The sequence below is a fragment of the Etheostoma spectabile genome, chromosome 12, assembly GCF_008692095.1.
Source record: "Etheostoma spectabile isolate EspeVRDwgs_2016 chromosome 12, UIUC_Espe_1.0, whole genome shotgun sequence".
NCBI lineage: Eukaryota > Metazoa > Chordata > Actinopteri > Perciformes > Percidae > Etheostoma > Etheostoma spectabile.
Genome location: NC_045744.1, coordinates 16,386,533 through 16,405,881, shown reverse-complemented (window position 1 = coordinate 16,405,881; position 19,349 = coordinate 16,386,533). Strand labels below are relative to the sequence as shown.

At 40.3% G+C, this 19,349-nt stretch overlaps 1 protein-coding gene across 4 annotated transcripts in view; it reads right to left on the bottom strand.

Moving 5' to 3' along the window:
* The window catches only part of LOC116698950 (low-density lipoprotein receptor-related protein 8), a 75,489-nt gene that overhangs the window by 50,630 nt on the left and 5,510 nt on the right, over window positions 1-19,349 (bottom strand). For all 4 annotated transcript variants that reach the window (XM_032531227.1, XM_032531229.1, XM_032531228.1 and 1 more), the window contains exon 3: window positions 1,470-1,592. In XM_032531227.1, coding sequence (XP_032387118.1) covers window positions 1,470-1,592 — 123 coding nt within the window. The remainder of the gene's footprint in view (window positions 1-1,469; window positions 1,593-19,349) is intronic.

Sequence of the window (19,349 nt, the reverse complement as noted above, 5' to 3'; positions counted from 1 at the left end):
AAATCATATATATGCTAGCAAATAATAACAATAAACCCACTATTATTCCATTATCTTAATGGAGTCTAACTGTAGCATGTAAATAATTTCACCTAAATACAATGTTCATCAATCAACATTTTCATTGCATGTTCATCAATGTGCATTGTCCTGAATTAATAAAATAAATAAGTTAAAATAACTAGCTAACTTACTTTAAAAGTGCCAGAACTATAGACCAATACAACAACAGGCTTAAATGAACTGACAACACAAGTTATACGACTTACAGTTTTCAAGGACTCACACACACACACACAACACACACACACACACACACACACACACACACACACACAATCTCAACTGATTAACCACCAGACAGCTAGTCGCTTTTTTTAACGGAGCCCCCCTGGGGTCAGCTGAGAAAAAAAAAACTAAACCGTATTAGATACAGTGTTTGTACTTCGTTACTTCCCATCTCTGGGCACAGGCTATAAGTGAGGCAGCCATAGATCTTCAGCTCTAACTGCCTGGCAGAGAGGTAATCGAGGCCTTTCTATGCACTCTTCATCAGTATTGAAGTGTGTGGGCGAGTGGAGGCGAGTGGAGGCATGCGAGGCAACTGAATGGCCGCCGGAGCCAAGATAACGAGGTAAATCAGCAACCTGAATACAGGTTCTAGGAGAGTCAAATTAAATCTGGCCTAAAACACATGAGATGAAGGTAGGGCAACTTATCCAGATGCAAAATGCCACCAACCAGGCACAGCTTCTTCTTTTTTTCTTAGTGTAAGAAAATCGGCTCAACTGAGATCAACCTTCTCAGGTTGGGACCCACTGGTGTTAGTCTGCGGAAGAGGGTCTGGCAAGTCCACACAGCAATCCGGGATGGGAGAAAAACATGCTCTTGTTTTTGACATTTTTATAAAACAATCACAATCGTCTTGGGCAACGCTAAGCCCCAAGTGGAGCCATGGTGCCGCTGCAAAAATGGGAAAAAAGTTGTTTTGGTTGAACATGTGTGCGTTCCAAGGTTATTTTAGTTGTGCAACTGAAAACTAAGATTGGACAGATAGTCTAGCAAGCTGTCTGGATTTACCCTGCAGAGATCTGAGGAGCAGTTAACCATAGTCCTGAGAAATCGACTGGAGATTAAAATTACAACACAAAGAAAGCGGAAGGTAACATATTTGAAAACAAACATCCTAAAAGAGCGACATCCGGCGGAATTTCCGGCAGAGCGAGACCAATCCCGGAAGTGGAACTTCGTGGATATAGACTACACTGGTTTAGATAATGTAGCTAAACCGCTAACTTAATCTGGTCTGGTCAGACCACTTGTGGTTCTAGCCCTGACAGAAATTGTAGTGGTCACTTGGAGAGTATAATTATTCATAACAAAACCATGGTCACGCCTATGAAAATAAATATTGAAATAGATTTGAAGTATCCTTTTAATAATGAGAGCAGCCAAATGGTTTCACTTACTGCAGGTCTCCTCTGCCTCATCAGAGCCATCGGGACACTCTGGCTCCCCGTCGCATCGCCAACGTCCCGGGACACACTGGCCATTTAAGCAGGCAAACTCTGCAGGGGCACATGTCTTCCTGGCTGCTCAAAGAGAGACAAAAATCACAGACAGAGAAAAGCTGAGAATTAAAAAGAGTCAAGACAATAGGACAGGGTAAGAGCATGGTCAGTCTGCAGTAGGGCTTAATCTCTGCCATGAAATTGGTCACATATTCTGAATCCTGGTAATCATCCCATTCATCGGAGATGATCAGGCTCATCATCTCTCACAGTATTCCTAAGCAGCCGTCTCCATTGCCCTCTCTCATCATATCCCTCACTAATTATCTCTACTGTCCCTGTTTTCTTGACTCTTCTCCCTCCCCTTCCTTTATCTGGTGTTCTCCAAAAGTCTAATCTCTCCTTCAGATTTTCCATCACAAAGCAGTGAAATGGATTCTGATTGCTGAACACCGTAGGCTCTGGGAGATTAAACGTTTTACCTCCCAAACCTGTTTACCACAGAAAGCAGCACGACAGCAAGGTCACGGGCTGATAAACATGTCAAGCGTGCTGAGAATTCAAAAACATGTCACTAAAAGGCCCGCTTAAGAAATTAAGGAAAACCGAGTGATCAAAACGTTCACGTAACAGCCCAGTGCTTCTCATGGTTGCTACCCAAATCTTGTTTCGCACAAAAAACACACTCCCCACCTGAAGCAACGAGGCTGCAAGCTCGACCAGTGACTCAGAAGCAGACAGAGGTCAGAGCCTTTCAATTTCCTCAGCCTTTTACTCCAAGAGGACCTGCAGTATGGTCTAATAAATCACCGGCTAAAATGCCCTTAGCTGAGCTCTCTGGTGTTGTTATACAGCCCCAAATGCTCCTAAACTGGCTCTATCTTAGCTCTGATACTGCAAATTAGATACAGGGTTTGAGATGTGCAGGGAGCTTAAGGTTACCTGAGGGGCTGTAGAAGAGCAGGCAAGGATTTTCTTAAGAGCCTATCTTTTCTGTGCTGACACACTAATCTAACTCTGGTCTTACTTCTCCAACTCCTCTTCTTTCTCAACCTGGGTATCACAGAGCAGAAAGGTGTACGTTCAAATAGCATTAGTTTGAACTTGGTATAGAAGTTATACTTTAGCTTAAAAATGGGTTGCACCATATACATTTGGTAAAGGTAGAACATATAAGTAATTTCTTACAGCATCAACTGCTGTCATGGTGGAATGGCCAGGACTAATGATAGAACAGCAAGATGCTGAAACGTTTGTGACACAGACGTCCACAGTTTGTTTATGTGTTGTAAAGTTACCATTAAGCTGCCAGGTTGTTTTATCACTACAACTCATTGATGGTTAAACCCCTCCCGCCACGCCTACCTACCCAATGTCAGAATTGCTTTTAAGCTGCTTTCACTTGAGATGGGAGTTTCTACTGGCTCCACTTGGTTTCTTGTAACAGAAGCTTGTAAATCGAAAGGTTGTGACTTCGGACAAATCTTTTCAGCAAAATGGAGGATTTTCTTTTGTTAATACAAACTAGTTACAATGTAGCAGTGTGTATTGACCTCACACTCAAACTGAAGATGATGCTGTTGTGACACCCAGATAGCTCAGTGGGTAGAGCAGGCGTTCATATATTGAGATTTACTCCTCAACGCAGCGGGCCCGGGTTAGGCCCCACAAAAGTGGGATTTTGAAAAGTGAAAGGAACCTGTCCAGCTAGAGACACATTTTCTTTATCACCTTTTCTGTCTAGTTTTCTCTGGCTGTCTTTTAACGCCCACTGAAATTTAGTTCTCACATTTACAGCATGTATCAGTTAAGTGTTATCTATGACGTGAGTGCAAGTTTTTACGGCAGTCCAGGAGCTACGGTGCAGGATAGCCTGCCACCGAGAAGCACTCAGATTAGAAATTGCTTGTCTCTCATTCTAAATCTTGTTTAATTGCCCCATTCTCAATTCTCAATTATCAGAGTGCCAAAGTCAAACCGATAACGACGGCTCATCTTGGCTTGTTGACGCTCTGACAAGAAATTATGAAATGTCTATTAAATCGTTCTAACAGGACATGTCTTTCAGTGGCAAATGTGTTTTTAGCCTGTAACCACAATTGGCGACCCTTGTTTCATTTCATTTCAAAAATGTAAATTAACATTCTTTCTCGCCTTCTCTGCAAAACTTAATGAACTGGCACCATTAAACTAGTGAGACAAACATTACCACTTGTACCTTTGTTCCATCAGGTCTCTCCCTTCTCTTAATCCTAAGCCTCTAAGTTTGCCACCACAAAATAATAAACACATTTTTGATTGTTGTTTTTCTTAGATCACATTGAGCTCATAGGTTTTCTGAAGTGCAGCTTAAGTGCCACTTGTGTCCTAATTAGAGAGCAAGGCAAGAAAGCTTTATTTGTATAGCACATTTCAGCAACGGGGCAATTCAAAGTATTTTACATAAAACATTAAAGAGCAGTTAAAAACGATTAAAAAATTAAAAACAGATAAAATACGAAAATAAAAGTTACAATGCAGTATAAGAAATTAAACATTAAAGTTCAGTTAAAAACAACTGCAAATAAAAAAACAGATAAAATACTTTGAGGATGCTAGAATGGGATAATGTATAAGCCGTTGCTCTATATACACGTAATCCACACGCAATCCTTGACATTCCCAGAACGGGCCGGTCTCCCCGTTCTTCCTTTTTAATTCTCTTTACATGCTTATATAGTGCAGGAATATGGGCCTTTGGTAATTGGGAAAACAAAATGATTATGGGGCAAACAAGGATTGTGACATCCTTTTAACCAACACTTCCCTCAAGTGTATAAACATATTAGTGGTGTGTTCAGTTTTTTGAAACAACAAAATTTAGATGATTCCTGTAACACAGACAAGCATGCACAAGGCGTGCATGGGTTATCACTCATGTAAGTGGGTGTGGTGCTGTAACAGAGAGAGACACACATACACGAGAGACCCTGACGCATAATACTAAGGTTTAAAGATACCTGGTAGATTCATATGATCCAAATAAAGATACAACACATTCAAATGTGTATTCAATTCATGAATTAATCTGACTCCCATTAGCTGAACAAAAAGAGAGATGAAGGCAGAATTGAGATTTTAAGGCATTGCAGTATGTGCTGGTTAAGACAGTATTTAAAACTTTAATTGATCACATGACAAAGACCTTGAAAATATCCCGCTCCTCTGTACGTGGCCTGTGCAGGTCAGATGTGCCCATCTTGTGCAGTTTCTGTCCACAAGAAACTGAGCTTCTTACCCAATCCAACTCAACTTGCAACTCATTTGAGTCAAGGTTTACAGAGGCCATGGTTCACTTGGCAATAATTACCTAGGCCAGCTCACACCATCTGCTTAGATTGACTTTCTGTTTTAATTAGGAGAAGTTTTAAAATGTTAGGTGGGGAGGGGGGGGGGCAGCCTAAAGGGGAAAGTGACAAGAGAATGAGAAGAGCCTTTAGATCGAAAGCAGAGAAATAGCAGAAGTGAGTAATAGCAGCAGAGATGGAGGGTGACATACACAGTAATAACGCTTTATGGAATCCTAATGGAAAGTGTGATACTGAATAAAAGTGGGCAATATCACTATTGATGGCAGGGTTGGCACCTAATCAACGTTAATCTCTATGACATGCACTGCACATGTAAACGCTAACACACACACACACACACACAGTCTTCCTGGTCGACAATAGGTGGTAGATTTTTTACATAGAGACACAGCTGCGGTGCATTTGAGAAAAATCGAAGAAAAAACAAAAACAACGGTGATTCAGTGTTGTGTGAGTAACCGGGAGCATTGCTAATGTGATATGACACAGACAGAATTATGGCCCTGCACAGGGGAGTTTACCCAGCCATGTTGTGTCTCCTGGAGGAGGTACAGTGGGAAGAAGCTCCACGCTCCGACAATTCCACCTGGAGCTTTCTCCTCTGGGACCGATGTTGTCAACATTTCACCGCTTCTAATCCTTTTTATCTTTCTTAAACACAATTCATGTGAATGTGCATGGAAGACCTACATAAAGTACGGGTTTGCAGTGAAGTTGGGTTGATGTTGAGGTTTATATTATTTGATTAGATTATTATCATCAGATAGAAAGACATCAGCTTTGCTCCCCACTAATGTAATGATTTTTGAACCAGCTGTTAACATGTTTAACCAAGCTAGCAGTGCGGCTCAAGGGATGACAATGTCAGTCTGTAGGTTGGTTGGTCACTTCCACCACTTTGCTCCGGAAGTATTTTTCCAAATGTTGTATTGAAAAAATTCTTTTAATCCTGAAAAATACTCATCACAGGAATGTGAGACCCTTCCAGTTAATCGCTTAATTAACTAGTAGTTATATAGGTTTCTGTTATAGCCATATAATTATTTCAGCTTTTCTTTTGAGAAATCAAATCATGGCATGGTGGATGGCTTAAACACTACAAAACCCAGAAGCCTCAGCCGCAAAATTCAAAACGCTTAATTGTTGACAATCAACAAATGAAAACTGAATAGTATGTGTGAGTATAAGGCTCCTGAATGTGATTTTTAAGAGCAGAGGAGCAGACTGCCTTCAGTCATCTGACAATTCTAACACACACACACACACACACACACACACACACACACACACACACACACACACACACACACACAAACCCCTTGAAGAATTTTTTTTTTACCATGAAGGATATTAATGACAGCTCTTTCCATTTAGAGGCCACAATAAGCTTAATAGGTAATGCAGTGATAAGCATATTCTCTTGGGCATTAGAAGAAAAATGGCCTCATTAGCTCAGAGTGAAGTCGGGGAGTGTTGTCGAAGCAGGAAACATAATATATCCGGTTGGCTTAAACCAGCATGCAAATGTCTAAACCTTCCTAAATTAATGGGATATCATGGTAGCATACAAAATACAGCATGGTATCAACAATACTTGAGACAAGCTGCTCTTGAAATTGCTTTAGCGAATTATTATAGAATCTTATTAGGCCAATTTGAGGGTTTATCTAATATTTTAATATATCTCTGTTAGAAGCTCCACATAGGTGAATTAAATGTGTCCTTTAGTGTTTTCACATCCATGTCTAGAAGTCACTAATGCCTCTTTTACACAAATAACCAGGGTTGGACCAGAGTTATCTGACCCGTGTTCAACCCTTCTTCTGTTAATACAAACTAAACCAGTCAACAAGGGTTAATCCCTGAACATTTTTTGCCACCATCTCAATGTTTGGTTATGAGCTAAGTCACCCTGTGACAATTGCGTATAATAATTGTTGGGTATACGTTGTGTCTGCTGTCAGTCTGGCCTGTGTGGAGAGCTCTGGAACCAACAGACAGACAAGAACCCAAATAGGACTTAGGTCTAACTCAGTACTGGTTGATAAAGTATTGATCTAGCAACACAGCCCCAAAGTAGTGGTATCTGCAGATTAAATCTCTCTGTCTGCTGCTGTGCCTTTTTTCTCCTTTCAGACAAATTGAGAAAATCAGATGTTAACGATAAAAATTAGGTAATCATGGCATCATTTTGTTTACCTTCTGAGGGTAAACCCAATTTGGGCTGCAGACTTAATTACATGTAATTTTTGTGATCGAAGGTTATGTAGGGCTGTATACATTAAATTATTTTAACTCTCATTGGCCAGAAGGTTTGCATTATAACATATATTGTATTTTTAGATAGTTTAACAGTACGTGTGTAAAGGAATTTTTAATCTGCTGTTGTGAGTGCAACCCTGCTTGGAACAGGACTCTAAAGCCTTGATTAACCACCTCATATCTTTATCTCACACAACCTCATCATCATGAGGTCTAATATGAGGTCTAATACATGAGATCTAATAATATCTAATATCATGAGGTCATCATGAGGTCTAATAATCATGAGGCCTAATAACAATCACAATAAAAATTAACTTTACAGCCACATGGTGGCAGTAGCTCAGTCTGTAGGAAGTTGGGAACCGAAGGGTCGCTGATTCAACTCCCCATACGGACCAAAGAAAACAGTGTGGATTGGTAGCTGGACAGATGCCACTTCACCTCCTGGGCACTGCTGTTCACTTCCAAGCATTTCTTCTGACCTTGTGTACTAACCAAAGACACATACTGTTCTAATTATAGCTCACAGCCTGCTAAAATACACATTTCCTCGGATCATCTCAGGCCATCTCACATTGGCCCAAACACCTCCTGACTAGGAGGACACTGGACAGCGTAAGCTAGCAGAGCTCCTTAGTTCCTTCAAGGCTGCCTGACAGGGATTTATACGGAAGACTGTTTGGTTCAGCTTGGCTAAACCCAAAGAGATTTACCTCAATGTCTGAAGTATGAGCAATATCAGACAGTGGTACAGGTGGTTGCACACCGACATCTGTGAAAAGGCAAACAGGACACAGCTGAGCCACAGCGACATTCAGAACAAGTCTCAATTTATCAAACTGTTTTCAAGCTTCGATGAAATTCTTTTATTCATGCTCATGTGACGGTCCACTTCCTTTCGCTCTGCATGCTCATATGGAGCATGCATGGGGGTGAACATAAACAACCCCCCCTCACACACACACACACACACACACACACACACACGGGCGTTTACGAAAAAAGATTGCCACTGCTCTAACTATCAGCAAATACATCCACATGTCCCTCCCCTTCACTGCATTGGGCCTGCTCCATGTGTCTGACCTTCTGCTACTCTACTTTTTTCCTGTGTTTGCATTGTTTAGAGAAGCAAAATGTGGTTGATAAACATTTTAGTCCTACAGCCTGGCATCTTTACTGGGACACACTGTGCCATTACAGGGCAGACCAAAGCTGGAGAGGACAGAGCACGGTCAAATAAGATGAACACTGTTTAAATTAAGTTTGTCAAGGGTGAAAAGGTAATATAACGGCTGGTAAAACTTCAGGATTCTGTAGCAAAAATCTTATCTGCTATCAAGTAACCGCAGACAGGAGCTTCTACCAGTGTAGGTACAGCAAGTTCATGGGGACAGTGTCACAGAATACCGTGGCATTGTGTTATATGTTATATAGTTGTAGTCCTTAAGCTTCTCATGAAACCTAATTCTTTATATCATCTATGGTCACAACATGACTGACATTTGACCTATTATAACTCTGGCTTGTCATAAAATGATCAATAACGGAAATAAAATACATTGACCAGACATGGGCATTTATTAACTGTATTAAACACAGAGGAGGAAGCAATGCAACCCTGTTTTTAGCTCATTGACGTGTTTGGTTGACGTAGAAACACTCTAAACATCTTGTAAGGCCGCTCTGACTCACGTTATGCTGCTGAATGAGATGAGTGCCATCAGATAATGAATTGACCTACATTAGCTAACAATACTTGCAGCGTTATGCGCCGACGACAGTTTAGGCACCAATCCAAGACCGTGTTTTGGATTAAAACACTTCAAATGAACATGCATTCAGGGTGAAACTCCTTTGTTTTCCCCGGGAAAGCAATCTCTGCTCCCTGGCTTGAGCTTGTTTTATGACAGTTTTTTAAGAATTAAATGGAAAGCATTTTAAAACAAAATATAGTTCCGCCTTGTGTTCTGATCCAAAATGTATCCAATCCGTGACTCAAAACCGTTAGTTTTGTTATCTGATGCACCCCTATTAAGTACATTTCAGAGTGTACTGTACCTCCTTCACAGCTTGCATGTGGTATTTCTAAATCAGCATCAGTGATGCAACCCAGCTGTAATGTCAAGTAATCCTTTGTAAGTGTAATTTCTGCTAGAAAGTCTAACCTAGATACAGCCAGGAATTTTACATCTCATTATAGAGTTAAAACAATTGTTGTACAAGTGGTTATACAGTTTTATTTGGCGGTACAGCTTCTGCGCTCTGGGGTATTCATTGCATGATATTCAACAGTCTACTAATCATTCCGCAGGGAGCACAATCAAACCCCAGGGGTGTCAGAACAGACACATACACACACTGAGATTTGAAAGGCATACTGTAGCTTCAAGAGAAACGTCACCAGAAACAGATGACAGGAACCTCACAGATGTGACGGGGTGATGATGAAGGGAGTTAACATCACAACCAATCTGCAACAGGTAGAAAACTGCAGGGATGTCTCCATCAACCTCACCTATCTCAAAACCCATATCAAAGGCTTAGAATCGGCTGATGCACCAATGACTGAATGTACTGTGTGAACTAGGGCAATGTGTCCGTACTTATTCTGCAAAAACAGTTTAAAAAATATAAACAGCTGTGAAGACGTGCCAAGCAATTACAGAGCATTTCACTGAAAAGAAAAAAAGCATTTTGGCAGAGGAATCTAATTATGGCGAACAGAGGCGGAAGCAGGCAAGGTTTTAACAGCGGGGGTTTGCAGGAATCAGTCCCGCAGTGGAAAAGGTCAGATAATGTGCACTTCTCCACAGCCAAAGCTAGTGTCTGCACCCCCAAAATCCTCCATTTATCAGAAAAGGAGCAGCAAAACAGGAAACTTCCTAAAAACTAATCCTGCTATATAGATGGACAGGCTTCTTGTGGTAAGTTAAAATGTTGAAAGCTTTATTTTGATAAAGGCCTGATTCTCTGCCAAGTTCATACACAAAGTCTTTGCAAAAGGAAACAAACGCATCATTAAAACTAACTTTGCAGATGATAATACATTGTCAAATACATAGAATAAAGTCTATATCTAAGGCTGGGAACATTCCAACTAACGTGCCATCCAAATAAAAGACGACAAGCTGGTTGGTGCAGTCTGTCACCTGCCCCACAGTTTTTGGTAATAAAGTGGTGTAGAAAAAAAGGACACATAGTTCTAGGATGGATCTTTCAGCCAAACAGCTGACACCTTCACTGCTGCTTTTCCATCCAGAGCTTCTCCTGCACGCTCCAGCGGAAATCCAAATCTACACAGCAGCCAGATGCTCCTTCTGCTTGGCATGAAACACCACAGTCTGCAGTTCAAACCAAAAATCCTGTGAATGCAACTTTCTGATTTGTGTCGGGCTGTGTGTTATTGCGTCCTGAGGTCTTGTATATCCCTTCACAGCAGTCCACCCAGACATTTTCCCTAGAGATGTATTGATTAGACTCCAGATTTCTGATCTTTAATTATTTATGGAAGTATGACAACACACACACCACACACACACACCTCAGCAATGCCTTATTATTGTTACTGTTTTCACTGTAGTCTTTTGTACTGTATATCAGCTACTAAGTAATTCCAATGGCGCAGATGGGGGTTCAGAAGCTTGCTTAAGGCAAATTAGGAAGAGGGAGGGTGTTAAACTTTCCAAAAAGTAAACTCAAATCTCCAAACTCTCAAGCCCAAATCTTCAACATTTAGGTTATCACCGCCTGTACATTTTATTACTTTTGAAGTTACAGAAGAATTCTGGAATAAAAGCTTTCTCTACAAAGATACATCTTACTTTAAAAACATAGTGGATCACAGGGGAGGATATCAGCGCTGTGAGTTTACAGTACAGCACAGTGAAAATGTACTGATTAACTAAGTGCAAAAATGCACTCATGTGAACATACACTTTAAAAGATTGACTACTAGACATGTCGAGTTCAAGACATTTACGGTTACCAAAAACAATCTGAAGTGTGGCTCCAGCACACACTCAAACTGTACTTTTGCATTGGGCACACACATTGATCTTTCAAATCACTCTTATCCAACCTTACAGAAAAAGGTTTAAAAAAAAGACACAAAACAGCCTTTAACCTTCTTTTACAGCAATTTGAGAACAAGTATGACTCAGATATGAGAGTCTGGGCTGGTAAGCGATCAGATGAATAGAAATTAATGAGGAGAATCCCAAAGTGATTTCCCCCTTCCCTTGGACAATCTCTCATTTTCAATGTAGCTGCACACAGGAGACACTCTTCTTAACAATTATTATCCATCTGTCAAAAGTAATTATGACTGCAAGACCAAATTCAATCACTCACCATTGAGACCTGACTGACACAATCCATATAGTCCGCAACAATGAGCCGGTGGGTGGGTCTATAATTATAAGATACATTTGTGATGGGAAAATGTTACCCCATTTAAACTTAACCACTACTGTGTCTTCCATTACCAATTCTACTACTTATGTTCAATTGGCTGCATTATCAACTGATTGACCAGCATTGCGAACCCCTAGAGCCACACCACTAGTGTGGCTAAAAAGCCAAGGTGCAAATGAGACACATCGTAGCCAGATGTTAAAAAAGGTGTAAATATATCCAACTCTCCAAGGCGCATACATAATCTTACTCCTCCCAAGTGTTACTATGTCAGTAAGTAATTTACAGTTTGTCCCATGTGATAGTGTCAGCTAGCGTGACACAAATGATCCATCCTCCTATCACATAAAAAACGACAGGAAGGAAGCCCCTCAAGCTATGAAGATGGGCTGTTTCGGGCAAGTGGTGTTTTGTTGTATGTATCATAGCAACGGTTTGTATATCCAGATTTCCCCTTTCACACAGGCGCACAGCGCAAGTGGTAGTTAGCCGTCAGCTGTAGTCGTTGGGGTGTGTTCAAGTGCAATTGTTTTGCTAAGACACAGGTAAAGTAAGCTGATGCCAAAGTCAGGCTTCGCCACCACTAGTTCTTTGCTATCTGCCTAGTGTGTCAGTCTGGTTGGGGTCAGGGCTAAGATTAAGTTAGGTTCAAGTTAAGGTAAGGGGGGAACACAAATCCATGCTAGAATACTGGAAAGACTACTATTGTAATCTTGTATATACTGTATGTGGCTAATGGTAAAATAAATCACATCTGGATTTTTATATAAAACATGAGAAAAGTGTAAATTGGGAATATGATCCAACAAAAGTTATTTTTCATGGGTATCTAGGTCTCAGATTTCTCAGCATTCAGACTGCTGATCATGAACATACAAAATAATCTATAGAAGTGCTTGTGGGCGACCTAAAGTATGTAATTACATTGCTGTCTCTGAACGCAACAAAATAATAAAAGCTTTTAAAAGGGTTGATGTCTTTTCTCATTACTTTTGAGCAGTCTTCCATTATGCCTTTTAAGTTTACAATAGGTCTGGATTTCAGAAGAACATGCTAAAAGTTCCTTGCCACTCTAAGTCACAGGCGGCCAAATGCATTAGAAGAGCCTACAGAACAGTCACTCCTGTATATGGAAATGTGTGCCACAGTGGATTATAGTGTCTGTCTACTATTCAAGGGCCTGTAATGGGAATTGGGAGATTAGCCTTTTACCCTGAAAAGAGAATGAGCCACATCTCTCTTCTCTCCTTCCTTCTCTCTCGCTCTCTGTTGCAGAGACCTGACTTCAATAACACGAAACACAATGCAGAAAGACCCCGACTGGCCTGAAGACTAGGGCATTCAAATTGCTGTGACAAGGCACTGGGAGCAGGATTTTACATTTTGCACTGCAGACGCAAATTAATATAACTGTAACACTGCCTGAGGTCAAATTTCTTGTTCTAGAAAATCTTCCCCTCGCCAGAGGGAATCGTAATTAAGACACAGATTTTAGTCCCAACTGCTGCTTGCTTTTCAACACAACTAGACAGTTGTATGCAAATACAATTTACAAACACATTTACCCACTTCTGAAAGTGTGTGAGTAGACCTTCTGTTTTTCCATGTTTCAAGCTTCATGCTTTGTCTGTTTTTAGTTTAGTTTTTAGTTTTTCTTTCTTGTCTCCCACAAAACACACACTGGTGTCAGACAGGAGGAGCATGGTCACAGGAAGCTATTGATGGACTCTGTGAGGGCTGATATGCTCTCGTGAGGGCCCACCAAAGGGCCGCTGTCCAATCAAAGAGTCCAGCAGCCACCCACCATAGAAACAGATTACTCAGACCGTGACTAAAGGCTTCCCTCGTACCACCAAAGCCGCAGAATGTTAGCAAAGTAGCACAATGCAACTACTGTACAGGATGGGCTCGTCACAGAAGCTGTTGCTAGTAATGCCTTAGATGAATACTTCATTAAATGGATTTTGAAGGCACCTTGAAGCCCTGAAGGTTAGAAGGGTGTGTGACGTTGGAAATACTCCATGTTAATTATTTATACGTCAAATCCAACCACCACACATTAATGTCAAAACACACAGATCTCTTCCTTTTTGCAATACAAGACACATATGCATGTGCTGAATAAAGAATCAGTATGAACAGAAGCACTGTATCTCCAAGTAAGTACAACACAGCAACTGCACTCTTTACTGGGGTTTCTCTTATGCACGTAAAGCTCAAATGGCTCCATATAAAGCATGGTACATTTGTTACACATCGTATATAGCATTTTGGTTTGCCTCACTTAAACTAATAGGAGAGAAGTAAAGTGCTTCGTGGGCTGTTTTCATAAAATCTTACTTGAGTCTTAATGGGCAGAGGGATATTACAGTAGCACTGGTCTACATTCCTTAACACCAAAATGTCACAACACCAAACCTATTCAAGGCAGTACTGGTAGACTGATGAAGCGATTCTCTTCATGGGCATTGCTTCTAAAAGTTATAGAAAAGTGAGATTTGGCAGTATAACAGTACCACTGGATTAAGACTTTGAAGACTCCTTAAAAGTGTTTTACCCCACTTGAATCTGTTGGCACAGTTTTGGCATTTACAAAACCATTTTACAGCCCCTGGCATAAAATAAATGCAAGCTTGCACATTAACGTCGAGATCATGACATTTTTTACAATGCGCAGTGTGAAATAAGTTGAAGCTTTCAGTTGCAATAGTAGCATTGTGTTGCATGAGGCAATTTAATGAAGGTTTTTCTGGGGCATTTTTGCTGCTATTTCTACCTTGTAATAATACATGTGGTGTCGAGATTCAAAGTAGGCTGAGGTACTGTACTGTACAGTATTCAAGAGTGAGGTTTCGGCTCATAACAGATCTTTGAGGGTCAACACAGTAGATTTAGTGATTTTCAGTCTTGATATTTTGGAGGAGGTGAAACAGGTGGATACAAGAATACAACTTCTGCATATAGTGCAATAATCCTGCTACAAATAGTACAATTTTTAAGATCCCAATTATATTTTTATATTGTATATTTTTTGAGTTCACAAAAGGTAGCGTGTATGCAGTTTATAAATGTCAGCCTGATTTGCTACCATTTTGACTGATAAATACAGAAAATGCACTTCAAAACAGCATTAGTAGAGCAGGAACACTGCATGTGTGTCTGTTGTTCCCAGCTGTCAGATAGGACAAGCAGATGTTCTGCAGAGAGTTGGAGCCTCATAAAAATGCTTTGTTTGTCTTCATTTAAACCAAACTGTGAAAATTGGTTTCACTTTTGTACTCTGGCTAGAGAAGGAGTTTCATCTTTCTTTGCCGTCTGGTGTATTTTGTTTGATGTGGTGGTTTTTCTACCTACATCTCTGTAGATACTCTCTGTTCATGATGACCTCCACATTGTACGGCATAAGACAGAAAACACATCCTCAACTTTGATCTTCCTGAAGGAGAGACTACAGGCAATTTTTAATGGGCTGTCTGTCTCTTTTGCTACCCTTTATCTGATCTACATCACAACAATAACAAAACAACCACTCTAAAATCAATGACACTGCAGCACTCTTCATCACTGCTCCCACCCAGCCCACCGTACCACAACAATACCCTCCATGGCCCGACTCTCACCTGCCTTCTCTTCCTCTCCCTTTATTTTTCTCCACCCTCCATCACTCTTGCTCTTTTGCTTCTCTATCTGGTGATCATGTCACAGAAGATAACATCACTTTCCATGCACGATAGGTGCACACAAACCAATACAACATCCTATACTCTGTTGTGTGATTGTGTAAATCAAGCTATTCCATAAGTATCGGTTTTGTGTAAAGCCTGTGTGTGTGTGTTACTATGCGTGCCTGTATGCATACATATTTGTGCGTGCATGTGACTGGCCAATGGCTATGCATTTATGAAACATATCTATCTCTAGGCAGAGCTTAGCTGTTGAGCTTTGATCACAATATGCCTCTCTAAAGCACATGAGGTCAGGCACAACTTAGAGAAACCATCTGCCAGCTAACATTTCCCCCTGCTCTGCTTTCTATCAGCGTAATATTTTCTACCACTTTCAGGCAAACTTCTGCCAAAGTACTAAGCTGCAACACACACACACAGTCAGTGTGAATCTCTTGAATAAGCATTTGATTCTTATATAGCCTATGATTTAAATATAGGCTTTCTAAATTAAAGGCATGACTGACCATTCCTGATTTGAGATTTGTTTTTTCTTTGAAGGGACAGGAAAATCTATTTAAACTCCACGTAAATGATGGGGAAAGAAATTTAATTTCAAATTTCAAAGATTCTGCAATTTTGGTATTGCACAATCATATACATGCACAGCAGTAACCAGGTTACGCCAATTCTCTCCTCTGACAACTTTGTTTGGTTTATTATCTGCAACCAGTGTTCTCCAGTGTTGGGTGGAATTAGCAAGCTAACATTAGCCAACTAACGTTAATGTTAGTCTCGATCTCTCCACTTTTTTGCAGAGACAAAACGTTGACAGCCCCGAAGATAGATAATCTGTTTAGCCATCTCCCAGTGTCCGCTGTTGCTTCAGCAAGGAGTAAATTTGCTGCTGCTGATTCAGCCAACGCTGTTTTGTTGTATCATAGCAACAATTTGTATTGTTTCCAGGTCAAAAAAAAATATTCCAGTGAACCATGGGGGCAGTTGAACCATGCGTATATGCTTAACGTGATCATATTTCGGTTAAGGTGTATACATGCAGGAATACCCTGGCTACTAAAGGGGTTCTCTCCGTCTGGTAACCTGGTTTTGCGATCTCTGATTTTAACTGGGGTAAGGTGTTTACATGGCATTTGAAAAATCGGTGTGTTGCCTTAACCCAAATATAATTGTTTTTTTAAACTGCGTGCATTGTATGTGAGAAAACTTAGCAGGTGTTCAAATGATGGCAGATTAACTGATAATAAAAATAGTTATAGCACCACAGAGTAAGGTTGTATTAAAGATTGATAATATAGACTTATTATATATCTTTCAGCCCTTATTGTAACTGAGTCCTCAGTAGGTGACCATTGTTTAGTCCCTTTGTCCTGCCCTTTAGAAGAAGTGCAGCCACAGTTATAAATTGGTCTGAGGGGTGGGTTGATGGTGGAGACATGTAGACAGGTGGAATAATTTCAAGGCAGTGATGGCCTGCATGTGAAGCTTTAACATTGTGATGGTGGCAATGTAATGAGTCACTGCCTAGCTGTGCAAGAGGAAGGCAATTGTTGCTACTTCCATGAGTGAAAGTGACGGTCATAATTCATCCAGCCACACTGAATCATCAGGAAAAAAAGAAAGAGACTGAGGGCTTTGGTTGCTGTGTCACAGCCATTTGCTCGTCATTCTAATTCCCAGCACTGCTGACTCTCTCTGTTACCCTGGCTTGACTTCAGAGTGGCATAATGTCCTCTGTAGGTCTGTGATGAGTGTGTGTACTCATCCACAAACGGATAAATCAAAATAAAGTGAGACTCGCAGCCACACTCGACCAATCCAAACATCCCCGGGCCATCAGCAAAAATCACAAGCATGCTTGTTGAGTCACAAGAAATGACATTTCTCACAAAAATGAATCACAAATTGCAAAGGGCCACCACATTTTGTGCAATGTGGACCAACATCCTCCCTTTTGGGTCTGTTTTTTTCTGAAAGGCGCTGTGTGCCTGGATGCCTGTGGCCCCAAGGCCTTGGTTTACAGAGCAAGTAGCTTTTCTCAAACATCCAGATGTATGTGCTATTGACTTTCATGCTGGCATTATTTCACAGCCGCCCCTGTTACAAAAACTATTGACATTTTCATGTAAACCGAATGGCGGGATTTCAAAACTAGCTCAGCTCTCAACGTAGCTCAACTCTGCATACATCTTAGCTGATGTATGCAGAGACTGTCCTTATTTATTTTTTTATAATTTTGCAACAAATGTCAAGTGTTGTGAATATTTGAAAGAATTAACTGCTTGACGTCCGCAACCACTTTTTTTATTTGACATTTACTGGTGTTCTAAGCTCCATTGTGCTGTTGAGGGAACATATTATGCTACGTTAATTGAGAATCAAGAAAGTTCTAAATATGCAAGAAAGGACCACAGAATATGAGTGATCCATTAGTTGTAAGGCATGTGGCACAAAATCTTGCATTTGAAACCAGTCAGGGACACCGGAACTTTTAAACACAATTCAAATAAATGCACAATGACGTACCACACAGAAGATTATTCTGTTCTGCACAGATTTCCAGTGTATGCTGTTATACCACGTTATACCATGGATGTAAATACCATGGCAATATTTTAATGATTCAACTGAACTAAAACAGCATTTTTGAAAAGTATCCTCAGAGAAACATAAGATTTTTTTTACTTGATTTCTGGGAGGTGTAATGTTTAAAATGATGCAAAAGAGTGCTTTCTTTTGCGTGTTAAGCACTAAAAACCGAGTGGGATGGGGGATAAATGCATGGTGAGTGTGGGTAAGGGGTTGAGCCTGAGTGATGTTTTATATCCCCATATTAATCCCTCTCTATCTCCCTCTCTCTCCTTTTCTTTCTATGAGCATCTTTGCACTAATCTGAGATAATAGCTCAATTGCAGTCTTCTTAATGATCACTTTGGGCATGTTGGCTTTGAGACATGCAGACACAGGCCAGTAGGGCCAGCAACCAAGTAAGCAAATACAAACACAGTTACACACACACGTGGACGGGGCTGTATGGCCTCAGACTTTTAGGCACCTGATGCCAACAAATGCATTAAACACTAAGTGCACCCAGGGAGAAAATGCCTAGTCATCACTGTCTAGCGGTCAGATTGGCAGCTGATTTAAAACCTGATTAATACTTAATTAACTACTGGACAAGTATACCATCACTTATTGCATTTACTGCTTAATGGTAAGGTCAAATATCTCTGCATTTAATTACACTGTTACTTATGTATGCCGTGCATCTTGCTTAAAGTTGATCTGAAAATTTGATCCAGACCAATATATCGGCGAGCCAATATTATCGGTCAATATTAGGCATTTTCCAAACTATCGGTATCTGCATTTATAGTGGCCGATAAATTTATATTTAAAAAATAAAATAAAAACGGACGAAACACCCTTCAACCATGTTGAGTGTTGGCGTTGCATAATTTGTCCACCAGAGGGTGAGTCCCAGAGTCCCTGTTGGCAACTCAGATTTTTTTGTTTGTTGTTTTTGTGTTTTTGTTCAAAAGGCCTTTAAGTTTCATATCTTAAGTTTGCATTTTTTTACATTTCAGTATCCCATTCTCACTGTAAATGAGAGAAACAGCTAATTGAAGTTATGTAAATAGATCAATCACAGCTGATTCCCATCTACGAAACACACTCAGCTGTTGAGGTTCTTTCAATTGCATGCCCATCTGTTTTTACAGTATCCTTTATATGTTACAGTAAATGAGTGTTGTACTTTGAGAGCAAAGATTACTGAAACAGAACTCAAATTCTTATTTATGCAAACCTGGCCAAAGCTGATTCTGATATGATACAGTAGTACAAACAGTAAAAGAGGACCAATTTGGGCTGAGTTTGTGTGGAAAAGGAATAATACAGTAAAGATGAACACAAAGAAAGTAAGAAAACTTCCTGCACGAGGGAAGGGAAGACAAGTACCAGGACAATTCTGTCTCTGTTTCCTTTATTTCTTAAACCCTACATTCTATAAAGCTATCTGAGATGGCTCATTCATTTTTATATTGAATTCTGCAGCAAGAGAAACAAAATGCAGAATTGACTAAACTCAACAAAACAAAAATGTAGAGAGGCTTCAAGAGAAA